The sequence below is a fragment of the Oryzias melastigma genome, unplaced genomic scaffold (assembly GCF_002922805.2).
Source record: "Oryzias melastigma strain HK-1 unplaced genomic scaffold, ASM292280v2 sc00274, whole genome shotgun sequence".
Taxonomy (NCBI): domain Eukaryota; kingdom Metazoa; phylum Chordata; class Actinopteri; order Beloniformes; family Adrianichthyidae; genus Oryzias; species Oryzias melastigma.
The window spans coordinates 123403-150999 of NW_023416900.1; the positions used below are offsets into that span (position 1 = coordinate 123403).

Genomic DNA, 27597 nt, shown 5'->3' on the forward strand with positions numbered 1-27597 from the left:
GCCCACAACCAGGCTGACGCCGCTAAGCTACACCTGTGTCACCTCATTATGGCTCCTACAGTCTGAAAGCGTTCTTTCCTTCATTCAGATGATCTCGTTACTACTTATGTGCTGAAATTGACAGTTTTCCTGGCGCAGGTGAAAATACAATGGAGCGCACTTCTGATTTTGAGCGCTCTGTAAAGACCGTGTTCCGAACAGAGATCCAGCCAAACTTTACGCAGATGTTTTTCTGATTACTGCCTGTGTTGGATTCAGCCCTAAATTAGCGTTTGATCACAATCCCGGAGGTTTCCTTCAGGCCTTAAAAGAAAGGTTCCCGGTGCCACCGGAGGAAAAGCGAAATGGAGGGAGCGATGAATGACAGGCAGCGTCGGGCGAGTTACGCTTCATATGTGAGGGGATTGTTGACTTCTGGACTAAAGATCTGCTGGAACGGTTGTCCGAGCTTTCACTGAAGACGCCAGCATCATTGCTGAACAACCGTCTGGTAATGAGACTGACTAATGATGAGAGGGGACCGCCATGTTGGATGAAGGAATTATGCAGCTGTTTAATTCAAACACTGAACATGTTTTGTGGGAGAAGTTAAATAATGGAATAAAGTTGAACTAAATTCACTGCTTTGCACCTTATAATACGGTGCACCCTATGGTCCAGAAAATACTGTATTATTTTTACCAAAATTGGGAGCAGAGGGATGGGAAGTTCCCGTTCCAGCTAATGATGTCTGGGCACCACCTCCTTATCTGTAACCAGGAAAGTTCCGCCTCTTTATAATTTTGTTTTTCCCTGGTATCACTTTTTGTTTGATCAAGCTGAGTTCAGGTTTGTGTTTTCCTGATCATATCAGAGGAAAACGATTTCCTGCTTTCATGAAGCGTCTGTCTGAAGAGCAGCTTCCTGTTTCTATATTTGCTGCTTTGGACGCGAAACATCTCAGAAAAGCAGATTCATGCAAAAAAAATTAAAAAAAAGAAGCTGATGTAAAGCCCATCCTCCTCCCTGGTTTAGAGAAGTTCAAAGCAGTGGTTGACGGCCAGGAGTAGGTATAAACTTTTGCTGACGTGAATCACCACAGCAGTGACGGCTTCAGTTTCAGGAGGAATCATGCTTGCTGAGTCAGCATCTCCCTTTTCTTTCTCAAAGGAAGGAAGTTAAGGCTCCAACCACAAAAAGCTCCAGCAGCTTCCTGCCCAGGACCTCATTCCTCCAGCCAATTGAAACCTCCAGACATCCAGGAACATGTGACTGAAAGTTAATCCTCTTCATGCAGCACTTTCATCGGCACCATGAAATGTCAGCAGAAGTCTTCAGCCTCTTCCTGAGCTTCAGACTTTAAGCCACACGTGTCAAAGTCAAGGCCCAGGGGCCGGATCCGGCCCCCGGGGTAATTCTATCCGGCCCTCCAGATCATTTTATTTTATTGTTATCAATGGTCCAATGTTACCTTGTTCTTATTTCTAACTTGTATCATTTTGACAAAATATATTTTTAAGGAAAGTAAAATATTGAACGTTATTTAAGGTTTAAGTTGATTTATTCTGGAATAATATTCCTGCCTTTTTATTATTCATAATTATGTTAGAAAGTTACGATTTTAAAGTATAAAATTTGACATTCTGCAAGCTTTTTGGACTATTTTGTCATCTATTAAGATTTTTTTAGGCTATTTTGAAGTAACATTTCAGCTACATGCTAGCTGTTTGGCTAATTTAGGCTTTTTTTTTAAAGCTTTTAGGCTTGTAGCTACATTTTCTGTATGCGTTAGTCTATCGGTTGCACCGCTCACTCTGCATCCGCAAACCACACATCACTTTCGCTAAAGCATTTTACGTTCAGAGTATGTCTTTGAACGTTAAAATCAACAATGTTATTATAGCACTTAAAATGTTTATCATAATGAAAACATTCACTTCAGTGTTTAAAAAGACCAAAGGAGAAAAGCACGTTTAGGATCAGGATCGTACGATCTTGCTGAGGACTACAAATGTTTACTTCCCCTGCTGTCTTGCATGATGACAGTTTACTCCTCAAGTTAAGAAGATACAGGGCTGCATGTAGACATTTTCTCTGGTAATGCAAACACGTTATTAATGGTAATTTCGGTTACAGCATCCCGAAACAACTCAGAGTAAAACTCGCCAACTTTTAATCTTTTCCTGTTTCCAACAAATGAAAAACAAAAACAATCAAACAGAGATAATGACTCCAAATGTGTTCAATAAATGTTTATCCTGTTCGACCTAAGGTGTGTTTTGGATTTTGGCCCCTTGTGTGATTGAGTTTGACACCCCTGCTTTAAGCCATCCATGTCCTCGCTCTGCACACAGGAGCACCTTCTCTGGAGCTCACATGGACCTGCAGAGCATCTGAACCACAGCAGCAGGGGAGCCGACCAGTACATGTGGAAGTAACATGTCACTCTGTAAATAAAACTTCCCACTGTGACGCCCCTCAGCCATAAGCTAACATTGCACCACAAAGAAAAGGCTGTAGGAGGAGCCTGAACCCAGGAGGCCGGCTGAAGACCCTCTTGGATGATTCAGAACCTCAGAGGGTGCTGTTCCTGTGTTGGCCTGTGTCTACATTCCACATGAACAGAGGAAAGGACTGGAACCTGGTGCTGAGCTGGACAGGCAGCTGATTCCAGAGTCCCCAACCAGCAGGAGAAAAGATCTGCTGACACCACTCCTGCATCAGAGCGACCAAACATCTGTGTATGAACGCCCAGAGGACTGTGTCCAGTCAAAACACACCCAGCAGCTCTGAAGAACCATTTCCTGCACACACAGCGCAGCAGGTTCATTTCAGAGCAAGCAAAACAGATTGTGTAAGTCTGGAAAGAAGTGATGCTATTTCTGGAACGGGGAGCCAGCTGAGGATGGCTGAAAGCTCGAGGGAAGGGGGGTTTAGGAGAACCAGGAAGTCCTGATTAACTCCAGATTGACTGATCCGATGGAGTTCAGCGTGGGGCTGGAAGCACCAGCAGACATGCGGTTATTCCTGTGGCAGGATTCCAGCAGGAAATCTTACGTAAAACAACAGCCATTCCATGAAGAAGAGTGAGTGCTATATTTGTCGCACATGTGCAAAATTAATTTGTGCATCTTTCTGAACATTCTGTTCTGCAGCAGAAGGCTGAAGTCCAGGCAGGCCTGCTGCAGTGCCTTAACCTCCATCACAAAGACACCCCCCAGCTCGGGTCCTCCACCAGAGGCCTGGGGGCTAAAAAGCTGATCCTAGCACGGAGATGTCTCAGGTCTTCTCAGGGATCTGTGTTCCCCACTTTGGTTTTGGGGGTTCCAGATGGAATACACGCTCCGATAAATGATCAGACGAGATAAAGACACACAAGCAATGTGTGACTGTGAAGAGTTATTTTGTTCAACTACAGGAACACTAAGCCCTGTATTTCAAAATGTTGGATCTTTGAAACAGGATTAAAGTGATCCGGATTACCAAATCCTCTGATCCAACTCCACAGATCAGAGATTTTTATACCGGTATTTCAAACTTTTCTGGATCGAATCAAATTAGCTCAGATCTGCTCAGATAGAGATGTCTAGATCTGCCCCGCCCACAGAATCAGAGACAAGAAGCTGGGAAAAGGCGGAGCTTTCCTCAGCAACAAGGAAGAGACTGCAGGACTTTTTATGACTAAACGAGAGTATTTATTGGTCTAGTGCAGGGTCAGCAACCTGCGGCTCAGAAACTAATAAACAAAGCCCGTAAAGTAGGACTACCAAAGTCAAACTCCAAACTAAAATAACAAAATCCAGCAGTGAAAGACTGCTGAGCACAAAGAGGGAAAATTTAGATTAGTCAAATGCATAAATTGATGTCTGAGGTTCACATAGATGATAAACTCTGAAGGTTTTTACATCCTGTTGACCTGAAGACGTCTTGTTTGTTCAACTCTACCTCCAGAATGAACAGATTTATATGAAAAGAAAACTTTGGTAAAAAGTTTGATCTTTTATGAGTTAAAAGCATATATTATCCTATGCTGCACATTAGTTACTAGCTGTCTAGAGCTGCACTGAGATGATCCTGTTTGCCACAGAGCAGCTTTTATTCAGAAAATAAGTTATTTGAGCTTCTGTCAAACATTAAAAAAAAATTACATTTTGAAATATTCTAGGTTCTTTTTATACTTTTGCTTTTGTCCGTGCCAAAAAAATGACATAATTCATATTTATTATTAAAAAAAGAAGGTCATGAATGCAAATTCAAATTTCTTAAGACCAAAGTTGGACTATGTCTCTCCTTCTAGGTTTTGATCAGTGGAAAACAAGTCCAAATGGCTCTTTTACTGTTAAAGGTTGCCGACCTCTGATCTAGGATCATTTTTACAATCTGACAAAGGCATTCATCATATTTTATCAATAAGTATTTGTTATGAAAATGTAGCTTCTGATAAATTGAGCAGACTTGATCCTGGAGGATTATGTTTGAACTACCAGACCTGAGAGATGTCAGAGACTGACTGTTGTGGGGAAACGTCTGACGAGACAGATGAGAGCGCCAGGCGGACAGTAACCCCCCCACATGCTAAAAACTCAAGGTTCTACACATCAAAGTTCAGAAGCTGTTCCTGAAATGCCTCATTTCTCTGGGAGATGATGACTCTCCTGCAGAGGCAGCATCAGGTCACAGCAGCTGACCGATCAGAGAGAGCTGGGGGTTGTCCAGACTAAGAGAACACCTTTGCTCCTCTTCAACGCTGGTTTCAGACTTAGGAAAATGGTTCATTGGTGAGACAGTGAAAGTTTTGCTCCAGACTGAGATATGAGGAGCATCAGGAGTCTGTTAGCATCTCTGTTTGGGAGGAAGCGCTCATGCACCTCTGGCCTTGGTTCATCCAACTGTCCCCACAGGTTTTCCCCTTGGGGGTGGTGGGGGTGGGGGGGACCACAAAGCTCTCTCTGTAGTTTCCCAGGGACAAACTGGCAGAGAACGATCCGATCTTGGACCCGATGTACTAGGAACACAACAGGCGCGGAGAGCCAACCGGCTCCATTCATCAGGATGTTTTCAATGCTCTGTGGGCCTCACAGCAGACAGAACAGGCCTGGCATCAGCGCAGGAATTTCTAATGAAGAGACGAGAACCTTCAGCCACCACATTCTGGATCTTTACATCTACAGGAACAGCAGATATTCAAATATTACCGGAGACAGACTCTACAAGAGACACATACCCAACTCATAAAAATCAACCCAACCACAGAGGCCTCCACAAAGACCCAGACAAGCTAGAAAACCAGACCAGATGAGCTTTAAGAAGAGTCACTGTTTAAAAATCCCTCAAACGAGAACTAAAGGGCTTTTGTCATGCTATTCTGTGTTTCAGAGTAAACTAGAGCCATATATATGATAAAATATCAACTTTTTATGAAATAGGAAGCTCCGCCTTTCATTCCTTGTGAGTACCGCCCATCTCATGATGTCATCCTCGAGCTGGCCTCAGCAGCGTCTGTGTTTGACCCCCGAAAACAAACAACATCCAAATTTTTGTAAAGATGGATGTGCATATAACATGACAGTGTTTATCTGAGCACCGTTGGCTCCTCAGAGAAAGTGTGCTTTTGTGTTAGTGAGGGGGGGGCTGGCACCGCAGACTCTTCCTGGAAGGGACTGTTCCCACTTTGTGACATCACAATGTGAGGACCTGCTCTTTGGCGTGGGTTGGGAGGGGCTGATGCTCAGGGAGCAGGGTTGGAATTTAGTTTTTTTGTGTTCTTTAAGGCTGTTTTGAAATTCAGCTTTTTTTTAGCTGCATGCTAGCCGTTTAGGCCAATTTTTCTTTTTTTTAGGCTAATTTGGCACTAAGCTAATATTTTAGATTGCTATCAACTTCAGTGTTTTTAGCTACCAATTTCAGCATTTTCAGCTATCAGCACTAGCATCTTCAACGGGCAAATTCAGCTTACAGCATTCACACTAGAATTATCACAGGTAATCCTATATATCTAGTTCATAATTGTGTTAACAATTTACGGTTTTAAAGTTTTTAAAAATGTAATTTTAGAGTGTTCAATAAATGCTCAACCTGTTCAGCCCGCGACCTAAGGTGTGTTTTGGATTTTGGCCTCCTTTGCGGTCGAGTATGACACCCCTGCTATAAAGCATGTTTTTGGGCTGTGGGAGGAAGCTGGACCTCCCAGAAAAATACCCCCAATGCACAGGGAGAAGATGCAGACTCATGTGGGGGTTTGAACCAGTGCCCCCTTACCGTCAAACGAGAGTGCTAACCACTGTACCATTATTAGATCTGAGCTTCTGGGATTTTTTTTAACCAGAAAAACTGGCCCTTTACCTACTTGCTGAACAGGTTAGGTCAGTACAAACTACCAACCAAACCTCTAAATGAAATATCATTGCAGACTGGTAAAATCCACTGAGATCATGTGATCAGAGTTGGGGTCCTGCAGGAGGCGAGGGACAGGATGGAGGACCTGGTTCTAAAAACAGCTGAGCAGCAGAATGCGGGCATGCAGAGCCCCCCACCTGAGCACAGGATGCCTTTGTGTCGGGCGCAGGAGAAGTCGTCGCACTCGCAGAAGCTGCCGTAGAACTTGCCAAACTCTGACTCGTAGCACAGACACTGGTTGCAGCTGCACTCCCCACGCCCGCTGCACAGCTGCTTGCCCTCAGATTCCCGGCAGGCGCCGACAGCCATGCTGCTGGCATCGCCCTCCTGGCACTCGCAGCTGGCACCCAGATATCCCGGCTCGCAGTGACAGGTACCACAGGTGTATGTACCTGCAAGGGAGAGGAGTTCAGATGGTGATGCAGACGGTTGGGCTTCCTGTTTGCCTTAAAAGACACCAGTAACAACAGATCTACTTCTGGAAGCTCTCCCAGAACGTCCTCAAGGGAAAGATTTTCCTTCTTTAGCAGAAGGTTAGGTGTCAGGCACCATCTCAGCCTGCTCCTTCACCCTTTTCGGCTAATTTTTTCATATTAAAAAAAAAAAAAAAATTTTTTTTTTTTTTTTTAAATATACAATGTCTTATTTTCAAATTTTCAAAACAAATGCTTTAGTTACAATGTCTATTTTTCCAATTTCCATCAGTTTTTGTCCACTTTAAGCTGACCCTTATTTGACTCCATAGAAGATGGCTACTTTTGAACAACAAACGGATTCCCTGGATTCGCCAGTTAAACTCTTACAGAAGCGAATGGATGACTTTGAATCTTACTCAAGAAACTGGAATCTGAAGCCTGTGGGAGTTCCTGAGACGGAAAAGTTATCAAGATTTGTCAGACGGTCCTACCATCAATGAAAGAGAAGTTGGTGGATGCTGTGGATAATCTTCATCGGCTTGGTAACAGGACACAGACTACCAACAACACAAGGAAGGCGGCAAAAGACTCTCCTTACATGAAAGATCCTGGGCTGCAGTTTAAGGAGGATTTCTCCAAAGTGAACAGAGAGAAGAGGGCTAAACACAGAAGGCCCGTGCAGGAAAAGGAAAAAAAATATCTTGAATAACTTTCAAAAAAGACAAAATATCATGAAAAAAATATACATGATTAGCAAAAAGGTGTTAAAAAGTACCAGATCAAGAATGGTCATTTTGACCAATAGAGTGACTGAGAGGTCTATAGAATTCTGGCTTCTTGAAGCCAGCAGGTACTTCCTGTTTGGAATGCCAGGGGGGAGAAGTCACTCAGTCCAGTTCTCAGATACAGTCAATAGTTTCAGCACAGGTTTACTGCCGCAGGAATATTCCAGACTTTCAGCAACAATTCTGCTCGATAAATCTGAGAGTTTTGTTTCCAGTTTCAACCTTAAAGGTAAAAAAGATTCCTTCTGGCAGGTAAATAATGCCCCCACCTTCAGCCTCATGATACTGGAATTACCGTGTTACTGATTAACAAATTACAGTAAATCAAAAAACAAACACTGCAGCTCCGGCGTTAAAGGGTTAATGAAATACTGTGTAAACCATTCTCTTCTGAGACAGTATAAGTTAATCAGCAACTCTCTGGTATTTCCCTTTAAATTCATACTGTACTTTGTACACAACTGCATCTTCTTTACCACTACTTTACCAGTGGGCGTTTACACCACAGGTGTCAAAGTGAAGGCCCGGGGGCAGGATCCGGCCCTCCAGATCATTTAATTTTGTTGTTAATGGAACAATGTTATCTTGCGCTCATTTCTAACTTGTATAATTTTGACAACATATATTTATGTAGATAGTAAAATATTGAAAGTTATTTAAGGTTAATGTTGATTTATTCTGCAATAATATTAGTGCAGTTTTATTATTCATAATTATATTAAAAAGTTATGGTTTTAAAGTTTTAAAAATTTGTATTCTTCTAGCTTTTTGGACTATTTTAGCATTTACTAAGATTTTTTGACTATTTTGGAGTTTAGCTAATATTGCAGTTACATGCTTGTTATGGCTAATTTAGGCTTTTCTTTCTGAGTTTTTTAGGCTGTTTTGGAGTTAGTTTAATATTTACACACTAGCTGTTACAGCTAAATTAGGCTTTTTTCCCGTTTTTTGAAGTTTAGCAATTTTTTTTAGAGTTATGTTAGCTGTTTTGGCTAATTTAGGCCATTTTTTTGTTTTTTTTTGGCCGTTTTGAAATTCAGCTATTATTTCAGCTACATGCTGCAGCTACTGTTTTGGCTAATTTAGGGTTAGGGTTTTCAGTTATTTAGGCTGTTTTGAAGTTTAGCTATTTTTTTCAGCTACATGCTAGCTGTTTTGGCGAACCTAAGTTTTTTTTAATGCTAATTTGTCATTAAACTAACATTTTAGCTGGCTATCAGCTTCAGTGTTTTTAGCTATCAATTTCAGCATCTTCAGCTATCAGAACTATAATCTTCAGCGGCCAAATTAAGCTTACAGCATTCATACTAGCATTATCACAGGTAATGCTATCTATCTAGTTCATAATTGTGTTAAAAAGTTACAGTTTTAAAGTTTAAACATTTTGTTTTAGAGTGTTCAATAAATGTTTATCCTGTTCGCCCAATGATCTAAGGTGTGTTTTGGATTTTAGCCCCTTGTGTGATTGAGTTCGACACCCCTGCCTTTCACTGTGACATCACACAGGTCAGAATTCAGTTTTCTGCCAAACAACTGAACCATTTTAGGCATTTAACATCATTTTCATTTCTGATTTTGTTTCAGATCAAGGCTGTGTCTGCATCCACACAATCATTTTAGCTTGGAAGGGAGTTTCCAGGACTGTGGTACCGATGGAGCTGCAGACGCTGCTGTTGGTCTGCGCGTCCCGGCTGCAGCCACAGTCGCACTCGTACGCCACGACCACCTCCAGGCGGTCCTCGAAGCCCACCGGCTTGATGGTGAAGCTCTGTTTGGGGTTGCTTGAGGGACAGCTCCTCGTCTCCACGCTCACATCGAAGGAGACCTACAAAGCAGGGCAGAGCAGTGAGTGGACGGAGCGGCACTTCCCTTTGGAGGGTCAGATCAGGGTCGTCGGTGTGACCCGGCGTCTGTGTTTACATGAGTGGGAATCTGCAACAGAACTAGCGCCCAGTTGAGCACAGAGAGGGTCAAAGCCAACGAAACACATGCGATGTCCTCCTCACTGCTGCAAAGTAGAAAGACAGAAGCATCTGCTGAAGGCCGTAACCCTCATGAAAGAATGGAGACATTTCTACAGTATTAATAACTGCGCTGGTGTTTTTTTTTTATTGTTTCTTCATATTTTTGTTTTTGCAACCAATCTTCTTTATCTCTAAATCCCAGTCAGACTCCTGAGTTTGCTTTCACTCAGAGATGAATCCACATTCATGAGGTTCCAGCTGCAGCCACATTTCAGGCAGTTTGTCGTGCACGCCCTTCTCGTTTGCAGACTGAAAAGGGGGAAGAAACGCTCTACCTTGCCTGAAAACTGGTCACTGACTCACCTGAAGACACATCCAGAACAAAGTCAAACAGTCCAAACTCCAGGAGAAGGACCCAAAGGGTCTGGTACTGCTCAGTAAAACCCAACCAGCATCTGCGCAGCAGCTGGACGCGCTCCAGCCTTCAGCAGTAAACTCATTCCTGAAGGATGACAAACTGAAGACTTTCCCACCCAACTATTTGCTGGTGTGTGTTCAGATTCACACTGATGGGACATTTTGACCTTATTCCTTTTTAGTTGTGTGAATACTTAGTAAGCAGATCCTGCTTCTCTTTATTATCATAGTTATTCCATCTTCCGGATGTTTTTTGGACTGTAAAATCTCAAGCAGTAAATTATCCAATCTTTGTATCAAAACAGTATGGAGAAGGGTCCTGGTACATTTGGCTTTTGGACATTTTACGCTTTTTAAGATAATACGCCATTGATGCTAATTTTTAGACCTATGTTAAATCTATGGGAAATTTTTCAAAACCTTAAAAAAATTTGTGCACTTTTAAAACTTATGCAAACTTAATGCTTTTACATTTGGTATTCGGACATTTTACGGTTCTCAAGATACACTGCCTGGCCAAAAAAAAAAGTCACCACCTGGATTTAACTAAGCAAATAGGTACGAGCCTCCTATTGGATAATTACTGCATGGGTGATTATCTTTCAGCTGGCAACAAGTTATTTAAACCCAACTGGTGCAATGAGTTGCTTCTCATTTCCTAAACAACCATGTGGAAAGACACATCCTGTAGTCGTGGAAAAGATGTTAGTCTGTTTGAGAAGGGTCAAGTCATTGGCATGCATCAAGCAGAGAAAACATCTCAGGAGATTGCAGAAACTACTAAAATTGGGTTAAGACCTGTCCAACGCATTATTAAAAACTGGAAGGATAGTAGAGACACATCGTCTTCCAGGAAGAAATGATGGTGATCGGCGATCACTTAAACGTGTGGTGAGATCAAATGGAAGAAAACCAACAGTAGAACTGAGGACTCTGTTTATATGGTGAAAGTCAGAACATTTCCACACACTCACTGCAAAGGGAACTCAAGGAATTCGGTCTGAACAGCTGTGGAGCCTTAAGAAAACCACTAATCAGTGAGACTAACCGGGAAAAAAGGCTTCAGTTTGCTAGGGAGCATAAAGATTGGACTCTAGAGCAATGGAAGAAGGTCATGTGGTCTGATGAGTCCATATATTCCCTGTTCCAGAGTGATGGGCGCATCAGGGTAAGAAGAGAGGCAGGTGAAGTGATGCCCCCATCATGGCTAGTGCCTACTGTACACACTCTGGGGGCAGTGTTATGATCTGTGGTTGCTGCAATTAGTCAGGTCCAGGTTCAGCAACAGTATGTGCTCAAAGAATGAGGTAAGCTGACTACCTGAATATACTCGATGACCAGGTAATTCGATCAATGGATTTCTTTTTCCCTGATGGGCATGTTCCAAGAACACAATTCCAGGATTCATCAGGCTCAGATTGTGAAAGACTGGTTCAGGGAGCATAAGACATCATTTTCATACATGGATTGGCCACCACAGAGTCCAGACCTTAACCCCATTGAGAATCTTTGGGATGTGCTGGAGAAGGCTTTGTGCAGCGGTCAGATTCTACCATCATCAATGCAAGATCTTGGGGAAAAATTATTGCATGGATGGAAATAAATCTTGTGACATTGCAGAAGCTTACCGAAACAATGCCACGGCGAATATGTGCCGTCATCAAAGCTAAAGGCGGTCCAACAAAATATTAGAGTGTATTATCCTTTAATTGATGGTGACTTTTTTTTGGCCAACACGTTCAGGACATGCATGTTTGTACTTTCGTTATTCAAAAACTGTTCGCAAATTAAGATTTTATGCAATTTTTGCAAGTATTTAAAGAAATTTTTCAAATGTTTTTGCATTTTCTGCAAATTATGAAAGTGCGCCATCAAAACATTCGCACATTCAGGACATTATTTAGCAATTAAAGAGAATTGCTTCACCATCTTCAGTGACCACATTCAGCAAAATATCATTCACACTAGCATTATTGCAGGTAATGCCACTTTTCTGGTTGTATTTTAATTTCCTCACCAGAAAAATCTTTTTTTTTTTAATTAAAAATGCTTTTTTGTAGTACTGTGTGATGTGACTGAAACTTTCTATTACCTGCCTAATCAACTGAGAACAATTCCAGGCACAATATTGAGTTCTTATCATTGGAAATTTAAAAAAAAATTGCAGACTAAAACATTCGGTTATGGATCATTTATATTTGAACATCATTCTGCTGGATCTCCACCTCCTGAGTGAGATCTGGCTGATGCAGAGGGAAAAGAGAAGATTTCCTTCTTAGAATGTCAGCTGATGATGCTAAATGAATTTTAGCAGGACAGTATTGTGTCACCAACAGTTTTGATATATAGGTAAAAAAATGTTTTTTTCGTCTTAAAAAGGGAAACTTTTTTCATGTAATTCATTTACCCTTTAACACCGGTGGATAGATTGTGAATCAAAATCTACTAGAATTATCGTGTTAATGATGATTCCAGTGGATCACAATCTCCTGCAATCATGGTGTTAACAGTTGAAAAGCTACAGTAAATCAAAGAACATTAAAACTGGAGCTTTGGTGTTAAAAAAAAGACAGAAATAAAGACAATAGTATAAAAATAAAAACCTACAAGAAAGAAATGTGAAGCTGCATTTATCATCCTAGTCTTCCTATGATTTCAAGCTTCTGCAGATTAAATTTCAGAAACGAGGTTAACCAGGGCACAGCCAGAGTAGTATCAGACCAAACCAGGCATTTCAGGAAGCAGGAGGAGCACCATCACATGACCCCCCCTGTACCACATCGAGGGTCACTTAATGAGTTAATGAGATACACAATCCAGTCCAGAGGAAATCAGTGGAAATGCAAGTCACGAGGACGGCGATCCAAAAGAAAAAGACATGGGGAGGGGGGACTTCCAGAGAGAACCAAAGGGAGGCACAAAGCCAAAAGACGACAAACCAATCGAGAAAAAGCCCTGGTGCCACTGCTTTACTCTGGGGGGGCACAGCAAAACACACGACCACATGACAGGATCTCTGAATGGAAAGGCGCCTGCACTGAAGCCACGCCCCCTTGCATTCAAAAACCACTCTGGGGAAGAGCTTCAGGCAAACCCACCCTTCAGCCAAATTGTCCACCCTCAATCCTTTCAAGCCTCTGTTTTCAGTCATTAAGATGTGAAGCCGGCCCAAACCCCGAAAGGCATCTGGACAATGGATCGGACCGCGTCCTCGGAAAAGACAAAAAAGACTGAAGCTATTCCAGAGAAAAGATGGAAGTTATTCCAAAGAAAAGACTGAAGCTATTCCAGAGAAAAGACTGAAGTTATTCCGGAGAAAAGACTGAAGTTATTCCAAAGAAAAGACTAAAGTTATTCCAAAGAAAAGACTGAAGTTATTCCAGAGAAAAGACTGAAGTTATTCCAGTGAAAAGACTAAAGTTATTCCAAAGAAAAGACTAAAGATATTCCAGTGAAAAGACTGAAGTTATTCCAGAGAAAAGACTAAAGTTATTTCAAAGAAAAGACTAAAGTTATTCCAAAGAAAAGACTAAAGTTATTCCAAAGAAAAGACTAAAGATATTCCAGTGAAAACACTAAAGATATTCCAGAGAAAAATTGAAATTATTCCAAAAAAAACCTTAAGTTTTCCAGAGGAGAGAATGAAGATATTCTAGAGAAAAGACTAAAGTTATTCCAGAGAAAAGCCTGAAAAGTTATTCAAGAGAAAAGATGGAAGTTATTTCATAGGAATGGCTGAAGTTATACCAGAGAGAAAAAACTGATGTTATTCCAGAGAAAAGATGGAAGTTATTCTCGAGAAAAGACTGAAGACATTCTAGAGAAAAGACTAAAATTATTCCACAGAAAAGCCCGGAGTAAGTCCAGAGAAAATCCTGAAAAGTTATTTCAGAGAAAAGACTGAAGTTATTTCATAGGAATGGCTGAAGTTATTCCAAAAGAAAAGATAGAAGTTATTCCAGGAAAAATGCATACAGGTAACCAGCATGGTGCGGGCAGCTATTCCGACTACATATTAATATTCCTTTGAGAACCAGAGATAATTGAGGTCTTCCTCATGGAAAAGACCAAAGAACCACACAACACCCCTCCCCACCCCCCGCTTCAATTACAGCTGAGTCGGCAGAAGCTTTTGACACAAAACATTTAGACGAGAAAAAAAAAGCTGCTAAAGCTGGCCATGCGGGCACGCCCTGACATGAGTCAGGAATGTCAGCCAAAGAAGTGGATCAGAGCGGGACCAACCTTATTCACACATTTCTATTTAAGCTCAAGTCAGGAACAAGAGCACAAAACAATCAGCAACAGGAAAACCGAAAGCAGAGCGCAGATTTGAGGTCAGTCTACTGTGGAGACGGAATCCAAATCAAGAATCTGAGACCTGCAGCATGCAGCTCCTTTGCTTTTCCATTGTTGTGATAAAAAAAAAAAAAAAATCATTTCAATAAATAAGTGTTTTTTACTTTTGTTTAGTATGTTTTAGTTTCTCGAGTTTGTATGTACAGAATTCTAACATGTCAAACAAATGAGCAAAATCCTGGCATCATATTTCATCTACTCTTATTAGAATAATGTAACAAATTTTAATAATTTCTTTTTCATTTTTATTGGATTTAGGGAGTATTTTATTTTGAAAGGATGTGTATGTGGTTCTGTCAAAAGTAAAAGAAGTTACGTTTGTTGACTTTGGGTCTTTGTCAGTAAGAAACTGGACCAAATGGCTCTGATAGCGTTGAAGGTTGCAGACCATCTTCCACATTTACATGAGCTGAACCTGCAGCTGAAAAAGATGATTATTTCTGAATCCAAAAACTAAATATCCCAAAATGCATAAAAGGTAAATATGCTAAAGAAAACGGTGTCATGACTGAAACGCAAAGGTAAAAATGGTGAATGTTGTATACTTGTATAGCACTTTCTACCCTCCTTCGAGGGCCCAAAGCGCTTCACAGTCACAGACCCATTCACACATTCACACACTGGTGGTGGCTCCGCTGCTGAACACTGGCGCCATCCTCCCACCAGAGGCAATTCGGGGTTCAGTGTCTTGCCCAAGAACACTTCGACACATGGGCGGGCAAGGCGGGAGTAGAACCCGCTCACTTCTGATCAGGAGTCGACCGCCCTACCACTGCACCACGCTATGTACTGATTGCTGCGGTTCTATGTGCAAAATGTCCTTGATCGGATAAAAGCTCGGATTAGAATAGAACTGTGTATATAAAACTTTATCCGATTGTAACAAACGTTTACATACCCCACACAGAGGATCTTTGATCTTATTCTTGACCGTACAGACCCGGAGGAAGGGTTAGAGTTTAGACCTTTAGCCTTGGATGCACTTAAGATTCATGCACTTAATGCAGCAATGCTCATCTTGGCAGCTGGACGGACTGCGGTCCAAAGCTTTCCCCAAAGCTCACATCATAACAAAACCTCCTCCCCTGCTTGCAAACATAAAGCTATGAGTCCGGCTGCAGCCAGTCGGTCCTGGTCGTGCTCTGAAGTCTACGTTGGAACACACCATTGATGCCAGAGGTGAAATCCAGCGCCATAATGACCCTCAATCAGAATGAGTCGTCTCGGTCGGAAGGAACTTTTGATCCAAATGAGCCTGATCAGGACAGAGTATTTCGAATGGTGTGTTAACTAGTGCTGCCATAAACAATTATTTTAATAGTCGACTAATCACCGATTATTTTTTCCGATTAGCCGACTAATTCCGTCATGCCCAAAGTGGATGTAAAGGGGATATCTTAACCATCATTAGCTTTAAAATAACTAAAAACTAGAAATATAACATTACCTGTGATAATCCTAATGTGAATGCTGTAAGCTGAATTTGGATGTTGAAGATGCTAGTGACGATAGCTGAAGATGATGAAATTCATAGCTAAAAATGCTGAAGTTGATAGCTGAAATCGCTGAAGCAGATCGCCAGCTAAAATATTAGTAAAATGCCAAATTAGCCTAAAAAAACTGAAAAAAATCCTAAATTTCCCAAAACAGCTAGCGTGCAGCTGAAATATTAGCTAAACTCCAAAATAGCCAACACTTTTATGAAAATATGAACGCTAACATCCATATTTGTTTTATTCGCTACAGCACATGGGTGCTGAAGGCTCATCCTCGTCATTTCTCGCACACCTAAGTCAGGGTGTCCCAGGATGTGTGTGAGTGTTTGGGGAGATGAGACCCATCGCAGTTTCTTTATCACAACTGAGAGCTTTCCAAACTGAATTTTTTTCTCTCCTCCGGATTCCCAAAGATGTGGATAAAGAAATGCATTTTAATCCTAATTTTCTCTATAAATGTCTTCTATCATGAGAAAAATGCAACAAGAAACATGTTAAAGACACCATTTTCCTTGAAGTGGGTCTTTAACCCTTTAACCTCCCAAAATAATGTATTTTTTCTGCTTCTTATTGCCTTGGTACGGAGCCCCTAAAGGAACATCAAAGTTAAAAAATAAAAAAAAGAGGTAAAATTTTTTTTTACTCTTAAAAAATTGAAGTAAAAAGAAAAGTGAGTAAAAGGTGAGTAACTGATGTGCACTAGATAGTAAGTTTTTTGCACACCAGTTACTATCTGGTGCGCAACAGTTACTATCCAGAATATTCTTTTTACTACTTTGATTTTTACCCCCGAAAAAGTTCTGGTTAGTAACTGGTGCACACCAGTGTTTTTTATTTTTATTTTAAAAAGTTTATAAAGGGCCACTTTATAAACATAATTATGAAATCTCGTAAATTTACGAGAAAAAAGTCGGAACTGCAAAAATACAAGAATAAAGTCGTATATTATGACATTAAAAGTCATAGGCTACATTTACAAATTTTTTCTCATACATTTACGAAATTTAAAGTCATAATTTACAAGAAAAAAGTCATACATTTTTTTTGGTGGCCCTAATACTCTGTTGTAGATGCGCACCCGTTACTAACCAGAATTCTTTTTTTTTATTATTTAATTTTTTGGGAAAAACAAAATTTTTACTTTAATTGTTTTTTCTTCAATTTCCATTTAGGGGCTCCGTACCTTGGGGAGTAACACACAAGCAAAATGAAAATAAGCCAAATGTCTGAAATGCAGCTGAAATAAGGCACATGAATGCATCACCAAACGGAGAACAAATGGAGAGAAAAAAACACACAACAGGCGTGAAACCCAAACATGACGAACACTGAAGAAGCAATGGAACCTTTAATTGTTGAAATGTTTTCACACAAAACGCAGGAATCACAGCAGGAAGCTTGAAGCGCTCCACAAAGACCATCAGAAACACAGGATCCAGGTCCAACAGGCAGTGTGCAGACTGGGACTCACCGTGTCTCCTATCTTCAGGTCAGCACACTTCCTGAGGCCCGGCAGGGGCTGCCCATCCTGGCAGGTGGCGGTGAAGGATAGGCTGATGTCCTCTGGAGGGTCCGACATGGTCAGCTCCACTTTGGAGCGGATGTTCTGAGGAGAGCACGTCCATAAATCAGTAGCTGACACGCCACAGAGCATGAGTTGATTGTCCACTGAGCACTAAGAGCAAGAGTTACAGACTGTCCCTGAACGCATCACAGCAACAGTGACGCAGCAGGACGTCTTTCTCCGTTTCTATTAGAACTCTTTCTGAATGATGTACGAGACTGCCTGAAATTAGTAATCCGAGTACTATACGAATCATCACTGTTCTCAGGTCAGCTCCAAAGCAGTCTGCTCTCGGATTCGCTCTGACTCGTGAACAGAACAGACCCTCTCCACTCACACTGTAGGCTGTGACGATCAGCTGGATCACGTTCTTGGAGTCCTGGTCCAGAATCTCCACCGTGGTTCCTGGTATGAGAGCCGTGAAGTTCTGTGACCAGAGAAGAGATCAGTGAGGGTCCACGCTCAGAAGAACTGGTCACTGGGGAGGGGAGGGGTACCTTGTAAATGACATAGTGCCGCTTGTTTACAGCAAAGATGAGGAAGATGTTGTTCTCTGCCAGCTTCTCCCCCAGCAAAGCCAGAGACGGATAATCCTGCAGATACAGATTTGATGATCAGATCCACGTCAGGACTTTTCTTCTGCTGCACTCTCAGACTGTCACCTTCAAGAGTTTGATGCCCATTAAAGCCACATGCTCTAAACCAGGGGTGTCAAACTCAATCGCACAAGAGGCCAAAATCCAAAACACACCTTAGGTCGCGGGCCGAACAGGATAAACATTTGTTGAACATAGTGAAACTACATTTTTAAAACTTTAAAACCGTAACTTTTTAACATAATTATGAACTAGATATACAACATTACCTGTAATAATGCTAGTGTGAATGCTGTAAGCTGAATTTGGCCACTGAAGATGTTAGTGTTGATAGCTGAAGATGCTGGAATTGATAGCTGAAAACGCTGAAGCTGATAGCCAGCTAAAATATTAGCTAAATGCCAAATTAGTCTTAAAAAAACACAAAAAAAAACTTAGGTTAGACAAAACATCTATTATGTAGCTAAAGTATTAACTAAACTCCAAAATAGCGTAAATCTTAGTAATTGCCAAAATAGTCCAAAAAGCTGCAGAATGCACATTAATACTATAACTTTTTACCACAATTATGAATAATAAAAAGTCAGGAATATTATTCCAGAATAAATCAACTTAAACATTAAATAATTTTAAATATGTTACTCTCTAAAAAAATATATCCTGTCAAAATTATAGAAGTAAGAAATGAGCACAAGATAACATCGGGTCATTAATAACAATAAAATAAAATGATCTGGAGGGCCCGATAGAAGTTTGGCTGCAGAAACTGCAGATGAAGGTCTCTGCCTGGAGAACTTCTGTGTTCCTTCATCTCTCCAAACTGAAGAGGATTCAAAGCAAAGACACCATTTTCTGAGGTGTGCAGGAGCTTACCATCTTTGTGGAGGCGCTGTACTCGTTTTGGTCATCCAAGTGGCACCGCCCGTCGTGAGGCTGAACCAGGCCCCCCAGCCGCCCATCCAGAGCCAGGTGCGGCACGTCGTCGGTGGCGAATACCAGCAGGTGGTACGCCTCTTTCCTCCAGCCGATTTTGTCCTGTTGAAGATCCAGCAGTCAGCGCTAGAGCTGGGTATAGATAATAACTTCTCTAATCGATTCGACTCAGTTCATGATTTTTTTTCTATTCTCTCAATCCACTCAATACAATTCAATTCAGTTTGGAGTTTACATGGTTTAGATTTTTAAGCCCATTAGGAATATAATAATATTGCATAGATGATTCAAATATATTTATATTAATCTGATACGTTCACATATTGTAAAATGTAATGAGATTGTTAATATCATCCAGTGTTACATGGATTCTCTAAAGGAGAAGTTCTAACTAAAATGTTCAGATCATTAACATTGGAAACATTGTTCTGCTTCTCCTGGAGGACGTTTCAGTTTGGACACTAGGTGGAGATTGCGCTATAGAAGTACACCTTATTCCAGAAGAAGAAGAAAGTATGATGAAAAAAACAATGCTTTAGACCAGAAATGGTTACTTTAAAAATATTTCCTGAAAAGAGTTAAAAAAATTTCTGTCTGTGAGTTTATAAAGTTGTTCATTTATTCAGCAATGTATGTGCAGGTCGACTGAGCGTTAGCATTAGCCGTCTTATGGGAAATTCTATTAAACGTTAGCATCAAGCTAGCGGATTTAAGCTTTATGTGCTAAATCGATTTTCTTTAATCAATTATTGATTTAATAGGTTTTTATCCATTTAAATCAATTAATCGATTTTATCATCCCAGCCCAATCAGCGCCTCTCCACACCCTCTACTCCCCATGTTTTCAGCCCCCCCTCCTTACTGTCCATAATTTTAAAAAATGACCTTCTGTTCAAGGCACACACTGGACTGCATCCCATAATAGTTTATCTGTGAAGTCCTTGAGACTGTTATTCCAGTGTTTGTTAGAATGAATGAGACGCTGAGCGGCTGATGAAGGACACGGAGAACGCCATCAGTGAGTGACGTTCAGCATAGATCATGGGATCAGGGCACGATAACCCTGTCTGTGGAAGTGTTGAGGCATTCACACTCTGGTGCACACTGATCGGAACTCCTCCAATGTCTAGCAGGGAGCGAGTAAACAAAGATTTCAATAAATATCAGCGCGGGGTTACTTTACACCAGGGATCAGCAATCTGCAGCTCCAGAGCCACATGTGGCTTTTTATCTCTCCATGACGGATCCCTGGCTGAAGAAAAATACAACAATAGTAGTTTTTAAGTAAGAATTACAGTATATTAAACTCATTTTTAACCACTTCTGACATGACACTAGATTAATAGACCTTATGTGTTTTACCAATTTATAATCCATAATGCACACATCAGATAACTGAGTGAAATGATGATCACATCTACTGTCAGAACTGGTTATTATTACGTTTAAAGCACATGTTCTTACACTGTTTTGTTGTGACTTGAAATCGTTACTTTAAAACTTCGAATCAAATCGAATCGTGGCTTGACTGAATCGTTACATCGCTATTTACTATTATTATTTGTTGAAATTGATCCAGTAAATTTAGGCGTGTCCAAAGTCCGGCCTGTGGGCCAAACTCGACTCGGCGTTAATATTTTGCAGCTTTCTGTCATAAAAATCAAGAAAATGCTGTACCTAACCCTTTCTAAAAACTGTATTCAATTCCTTCAGAGTGATTGGTTAAACTAGGTTGTAAGCCATTGTAAACATGCGGTTACTGTCACATGACCCTTTTGGGACACATTCCAGCCCATTTCCAAAATGTTGACACTGAACTTAAGTTGCGCCTTCAGGACAAGTGAAAATAGGAGGTCTTTTTTTCAACGAAATACAAATATCTATCTGGCAAATATTCCAGGAGACTGGCTGTTTTCAAGGAGTTCAATATCAAGAGACTCTACAAAACGAGACATGCTAACTAGCAAAGAAAGGCTCAATTAAATTTGAAAAAGAAATTCAGAGTAATTTGGGAAAGAATACATGTATTCTGTTTGTCTGTTCAACATAAAGAGATTACCAGAATGTCATTGTAATACAGTTTCAATGCAATAGTAGTTATTAGTATTTAGTATTTAAAGTTATGAGTGTTCAAAGAATTGAAGCCGATTGGTTGGTTCTCACAAATATCACATCACCAAAAGTTTGGACACCCCTACAATAAATGGACTGACATCACTGAAATGTTGCAGCAGATTTCTCTTTGTTTTCACACTCAGTCATTTATTTTAGCTTTATTTGCTCTAAACATTCGATGTAAAACATTTGCAGTTCGAAACAAAAGGTGTGGAAAGTTAAAAAAGGGATTTTCAAATGGAAACTTTTATCTTTCATTTGGAAGGAAAAGGTTGTTACAGAAAGCTTTGAAAAATCCAAACACGTACGTGTGCACGCACACACACAGACACACAAAGAGCGTGAAAACAGGCAGGAGCTGTCCAGACCATTATCAGCAGGAACCAACAGGCAGGCGCAGACTGAACCACAGCGCTAAAGAAGCGTGTTCCAGCCAATCAGCTGAGAGCCTCTTTGTTGTTCTTTAGCGCGTCTGTGAGTCCAACAACAGAAAGGCTGTTGTGTGGCGGGGCCCGACTCTGAAACAAACCATTGAAGCAGCAAAGACGACCTAATCCCAGCTCAGAGGGCAAATTTACTCTGAATCCAAAAATTACAGACGCCTTCAGAAGCCACGCAGCTGCACCTCCTCACCCGAGAGGGTTTCTGCTGGAGGTGAAGGCGGCATGAGACGGCGTGTAAACCCAGAATGACGGATTAACACCTCAATCTGTCCTAAACATTTGTTTGTGTCACCTCAGGATTCTGCAGCTGTGAATAAAAAACAAATCCAATTTTGCTTGATCCTCTGTGAAAGAAGTTGAACCAATAAGGCGTCAGGTTGGGGAGGCCCCGCCTCCACGCTGCAACTGTTTAACACCAGTTAATTGCAGGGCAGGAGTCGCTGTCGTCTTCTGACAAACAATTCCTCCGTGGGAGGAAACCGGAATGACACCACCCCTCTGAAGGACGAGCAGCTGCATCGGACCTGACCTTCTAGTCAGCCCCGCCCCCCCCAAACCTCACTCGTCATGACAGAGCCCCCACAGGAGATAAGATGAGAAAATAAGGACCTCACCTCACATACAGCTGCCTGCAGGATGGCGTCAAATCCCCCTTCAGGAGCGTCCCTGTTGCGAGATACCAACTGCTTCTGCACCTCTTGGTTAAATCGGTCCACCTGGTCAGTCAGGGGGAGGATGTGCCGGAAACCAAAGGTGGGGACGCAGTTGGGGAACAGCTTGTATCTAAGGAGGGAGACCAGTTTTAAAAAGCAGTTCCTCTTCTGAAGCAGAATTGACAGTTTTGAGGTGTAAATCGTTTCCCTTTTTAACCAAAGGTGGCAAAAAACACAACTTAAAATACCCTGATCCAAGTCATGCGACTGGAAAAAATACTTCAACCAAAAAACTGAAATTTGAAACTTTCATTTCAGAAAATTCTTCAGTTTCCATGAGAAACTGCTTACTAAAATACAACAACCACTGAGAACTAAAAGGGTTTTCATGTGTGTGAGAAGTGTAGAAGTTTCAATTGATGCAGATGACACAATGATCTCCAAAAAGTTTTCGTCTGATGCTAACGTTCCAACATTTGGAATAGATTTGTCAAGTTTTCCAGGTTTGTGTGGAACTTACAGCCCTTGGCAATGACAGCAATGTAATAATTACCCTACCAATCAGCAGTAACTCTACCAAACATCAAATGAAACAGTTTATTTTACAAAAGAACAGGAAAATGATGAAACATGCTAGCATTAGCATGTTAGCAGTTTCATTAATAATAATGTGATAATGCAAAATACTGGGAGCTAACATTGAGCTGTTCTGTGCGAGCACAATGCTAACATGCAGTGTGTTGACGAGGAGCTACATGGTGCAACAATATGCTAACACAGCTGCAGTCTGCAAACATTGAGCTACAGTGTGTTAACATGTCTGTGAACAGAGCTACAGATTGCTAAAATTAAGCTATAGTGTGCTAACACAGAGTAACTTTCTGCTAACATTGAATTGCAATGTGTTAAGGGCAGGGATAACCAGTTTATTTAGTCTGTTTAGTTTTTAACAATTGTTTATATTTTGAAGCCCAATGAGGCAAATCTCTTTGTGATTTTGTGATTTTGGGCTATATAAATAATATAAATAATACTGAACTGAATTGAATTGAACAGAGTTAAAAACTATGCTAAACTATGCTAAAATGGCTAACTCTAACCCTTATGCTAACCGAGGTGCAGTGTGCTAACATTGAACTACAGAGTACAAAAATGAAGTTATAGTATGCCAAAACAGCGGTACATAGTGCTAACATGGTGCTGCAACATGTTAATATGGAGTTACAATAATAAAATGGCTAACTCTAACTCCTACGCTAACCAGGCTGCAGTGTGCTAACAGTGAGCCACATAGTGCTAACATGGTGCTGCAACATGTTAATATGGAGCTACAGTACTAAAATGGCTAACTCTAACCCTTACAGTAACATAGCAGTATGCTAAAGCAGAACCACAGTATGCTAACATGGATCTACAAAACACTGAAAAGAAAAGCTCTTTTCTGCTGTCTGGGTTTATACAACTCCCGCCTCTTTCTGTGAAAGCTCCACCATTCTGACATGAAGAGCAGCATTCAGGTCACCACAGGTCAAAGTGCTGTCATTCCCTCCTCCGCTGCGCTCTAACCTAAATGGGAAGTGATGCGCGATGGTGGACGGCGAGTTGGAGAGAGGCGGGCTCACCTCCAGGGCAAACATCCAGTCCTCCCTTTCCCTGCCATCCATTACACTGTCCATTTTAAATCTGCCGCTCTAGAAAGGCAGATACGGGTTTGCTTAGTGACCATATACAATATGTGAGATTTCTGCAAACCAGCATTTTCCTCTCTAACTTTCTGCCCCAGACAGATCGACTACCATCAGCTAATATAGACTTCTGGAGACATTTCTGAACTGTATGCACCAGAACTGGAAAATTCAAATTTCCACAGAGCAAAGCTTATGTTTGTCACTTCTTCAAGCGAACAAATGCCCAGAGAGGTTCCACTTGTGTCCAGGTACAGTCTGAGGCTATGCTCACACCGCCGTTTGCAATCCTAGTTCAAGCCGTCACTTCCAGTGAAAAGTGAGTGTAGATGTGCGTTTACGCTTCTACATTCAAAACAGTTGCGTTCAAATGACGCTATGCAAGTCTCAACAACTGTTTATAGGCTCTACGAACATACTGTTAATGCACAGCCATTGATTGTGTGTTGAAAGTTAGTCAGGAACTCTGATTTGGTAGTATGGGTTGTATCCTTTCAAGAAAAAAAAAAAAAAAACAGAAGAACCAACCACTTAAAAATCCATCATGAAGAAGAAATTAATAGTTGCGGTTTATGTCCGGCTGGAATTCAATGACACCAACTGTTTAGTATATTGGAATCGAGCAGGGAAAGAAAAGGCTAGGAGCAAGATTCACCATCGGTTTGACATTTGCACCGAGCTTCTTCCCACTGTACATGCTCTAGTCAACAGTAGCAAAAGAACAAGAAGAAGAAGCCCCTTCCTACTTGTCCAGTGTGAACACCAGACGTCTTACTCCAGGGGTGTCAGACTCAATTTCATGAGAGACCAAAATCCAAAGCACACCTTAGGTCGGGGGCCGAACAGGATAAACATTTATTGAACACTATAAAACGACATTTTTAAAACTCTAAAACCATAACTTTTGAACATAATTATGAACTAGATATACAGCATTACCTGCGATAATGCTAGTGTGAATGCTGTAATCTGAAGATGCTGAAATTATTCGCTAAAAACCATGAAGTTTATAGCCAGCTAAAATATTAGCTAAATGCCAAATTAGCCTAAAAAAAAACGACAAAAAAAAACTTAGTTTAGCCAAAACTGCTAGTATGTAGCTTAAAAGATAGCTAAACTTTAAAATACCCTAAAAAAAAACTGTGAAAAAAAGCCTAAATAAGCCAAAACAGCTAAGGCATAAATATAAGCCAAACTCCAAAGCAGCCTAAAAAGCTTAAAAAAAATTAACCAAAACAGCTAGCTTGTAGCTGAAATATTAGCTAAACTCCAAGATGGCCAAAAGAAAAACTTAGTAAATGCCAAAATAGTCCAGAAATCTAGCAGAATGCAAATTAATACTATAATTTTTTAACATAATTATGAATCATAAAAAGTCAGGAATATTATTCCAGAATAAATCAACTTAAACCTTAAATAACTTTCAGTATTTTACTCTCTATAAAAATATATTTTGTCATGATATATAAGTTAAAAATAAGTGCAAGATAACATTGGGCCGTTAATAACAATAAAATAAAATGATCTGGAGGGCCGGATCCGGCCCCCGGGCCTTGACTTTGACACACATGTTATTCTTGCATTCAAGAACACGCGTTCTTGATCATGCACCACATGTGTATGTAGCATTAAGACCCACTCCAATAAAAACTGTGTTTTTCACAGGTTCTTGTAGGATTTTCCTCATGATGGAAAACAGATAAATAAAATTAAGATTAAAACTGAGTTTCTAAGTATTACTTTTTCAAATACCAGGAGCAGATGGAATCATGCAGTTTGACAAAGGCCCCGTTGCAGGAGACAAGCGCACCAAAGTCTCTCTGCTCGGCTTCATTCTGATCATCCACTTGCAGAGAAATAGATCCAAGAACGTCTTTGTTTTCCTCGTCTGAGCTGGAATCTGGATCAGAACTGTACGGCTGGATGGCTCTGATATTCATCACCATTCTTGTTGCACCGGTAATGTTAGTTTGGGTGTGGGAGGGTCTGTAAGCTTGCTGGAGAGAATGTAAACAAAAGGATGCTGGGATTTCTCCAGAGGCTTACTTCCACATCAAGCATCCAACGCACAGCTCAGAGGTGAGTTTCTAATGAACTCCTGCCACTCTGCAGAAACTATGTCCTAGAAAACTACACCATTTTTTTTGGCTTAAAGCAGAATAATCATAAATAAAATGATTTTAAAATAACTCAAAATACGATTGGAACGGGACTTTAAGAGAAAGTGTATCATTAATGAACTAAAATCTAGTTCATCAAAAAAATGAACTGATCAGGAAGCACAGCAGGGTCAGGCTGACCCCTCCTACCCGTTGCAAGGGTTTTCCTGATACTTGGGGGCGGTGTAGGAGAACGGCGACATGTTCTTGTCCACGAAGGAGCCGAAGCCCAGTCTGAAGTTGCTGGTGAGTTTCCCCATCTCAAGGGCCAGCTTGGTTCCCAGGTTCCGGATGGTGTCCAGGTCGTCCTTCATAGACAGTGAGAGGTCCATCAAGTAGTACAGATCCACCGGGTAGTCCTCCACCTGTCGAACCTGCAGACTGAACTGTGCCTGGTGTCCTGCTCAAACAACGACAAAGAACCCATGAGCTGGACCACCTACCACATGCGGTCTGCTCGCTCGCACGCCCAGCCAGGCTGCTCCTCACCTGGACGCAGGCTCAGGGATATCTTCTGGGGACTGACCTGGACCACACGGTCCCAGACAGACCCGGCTCTTTTGGAGCTCAGGGGGAGGTTCTTCAGCACTTGGACGTGGCTGGTCGAGTACTCAATGAAGCGCTTCTCACAGTTCTTCTTTTGCAAGTTTTGAACCAGATCACAGCGGGACGTCAGAGTCCGGTCCCTCCCAAAGACCTGCAGGACAAGCACAGCTGCTGCTAATGATAGGCCTGACCCAAACATGAGCTCACAGAACCACATCCACTTCTGCAGACACACTCTGGTTTGAGTTAGTTAAAGTCTGAGTCCACCCCTCAGATCCACTAGAGGTTTAAGCTCTGGATCCAGGGGCTCCTGGACCACAGACCAATAACAGACGGTCTAGGGACTGACAACACTTCTGCCCAAACAGCAGCAGGTCCGGTTCTATGTCCGTCCTCGCCTCACCAGGCCGGACCTCAGTGACCTCCTGACCTGCGCAGAGTGTGATGGCGCTACTGTGCGGACGAACCTCTTGAGCGCACCAGGCGCAGCTGGGATGGATCAGCAGGCATTCTTCACAGGAGGCCGCGCTGCCGCTGGTGCACACGTTCAGACCTGAGGGAAGACGACAGGATTTCACACATCAGCAGAACTGGAGCGGAACTGCGCGGGTCAGACGGTTCCGCGCAGACACGCATCGACATTCCTGCGGGGTTCTGTGCCTCTGTCCCCGCGCGGCCTCACCTGTGCCGGGCTGCAGCAGCGCCTGCAGGAGGACGCAGTACACAGCCGCGCTCCACGAGTTCCGCATGGCGCTCCTCCGGGTTTCGGACGGATCTGCGGGTCTCTGTGCACCGAGCTCCGCTGCAGACCATCAGCCGCGTCCCGCCGCCCCGCGCGCGCCTCTCAGCTGCATGCCGACGGGCTCGCGCGGTGGAACGATGCCGGTCCGAGTCTCTGCGCGGACACCTGAAGACTCCGGTCAACCTACGGGCCTCCCGGGGGTCGCTCCTCTTCTGTGTCCCCGCCGCGAGGACGTGGAGGCTCCCGTCTTTCCTGCGTGGACTGACCGTCGCTCCAGCTCTGTCCCGGTGTCTCCGCCCACCCGTCTAACTGAGTGCTGCGTTCGCTGCGCCTCGGAAAAACCTAAAGC

The 27597-nt window shown here is 41.9% G+C and overlaps 1 protein-coding gene across 1 annotated transcript in view; it reads right to left on the bottom strand.

The window, feature by feature from the left end:
• Positions 1-27593, bottom strand: part of itgb5 (integrin, beta 5) — a 42676-nt gene extending 15083 nt beyond the window's left edge. Inside the window, exons 1-11 of the mRNA XM_024263954.2 lie at positions 27189-27593; positions 26974-27059; positions 26450-26657; positions 26111-26360; positions 22078-22246; positions 18846-19007; positions 17874-17969; positions 17714-17803; positions 17284-17418; positions 9227-9401; positions 6513-6767 (exon numbers count right to left, since the gene is read on the bottom strand). Of these exons, the coding sequence (XP_024119722.1) occupies positions 6513-6767; positions 9227-9401; positions 17284-17418; positions 17714-17803; positions 17874-17969; positions 18846-19007; positions 22078-22246; positions 26111-26360; positions 26450-26657; positions 26974-27059; positions 27189-27255 (1693 nt within the window). The 5' untranslated portion in view covers positions 27256-27593. The remainder of the gene's footprint in view (positions 1-6512; positions 6768-9226; positions 9402-17283; positions 17419-17713; positions 17804-17873; positions 17970-18845; positions 19008-22077; positions 22247-26110; positions 26361-26449; positions 26658-26973; positions 27060-27188) is intronic.
• Positions 27594-27597: the final 4 nt, after the last annotated feature.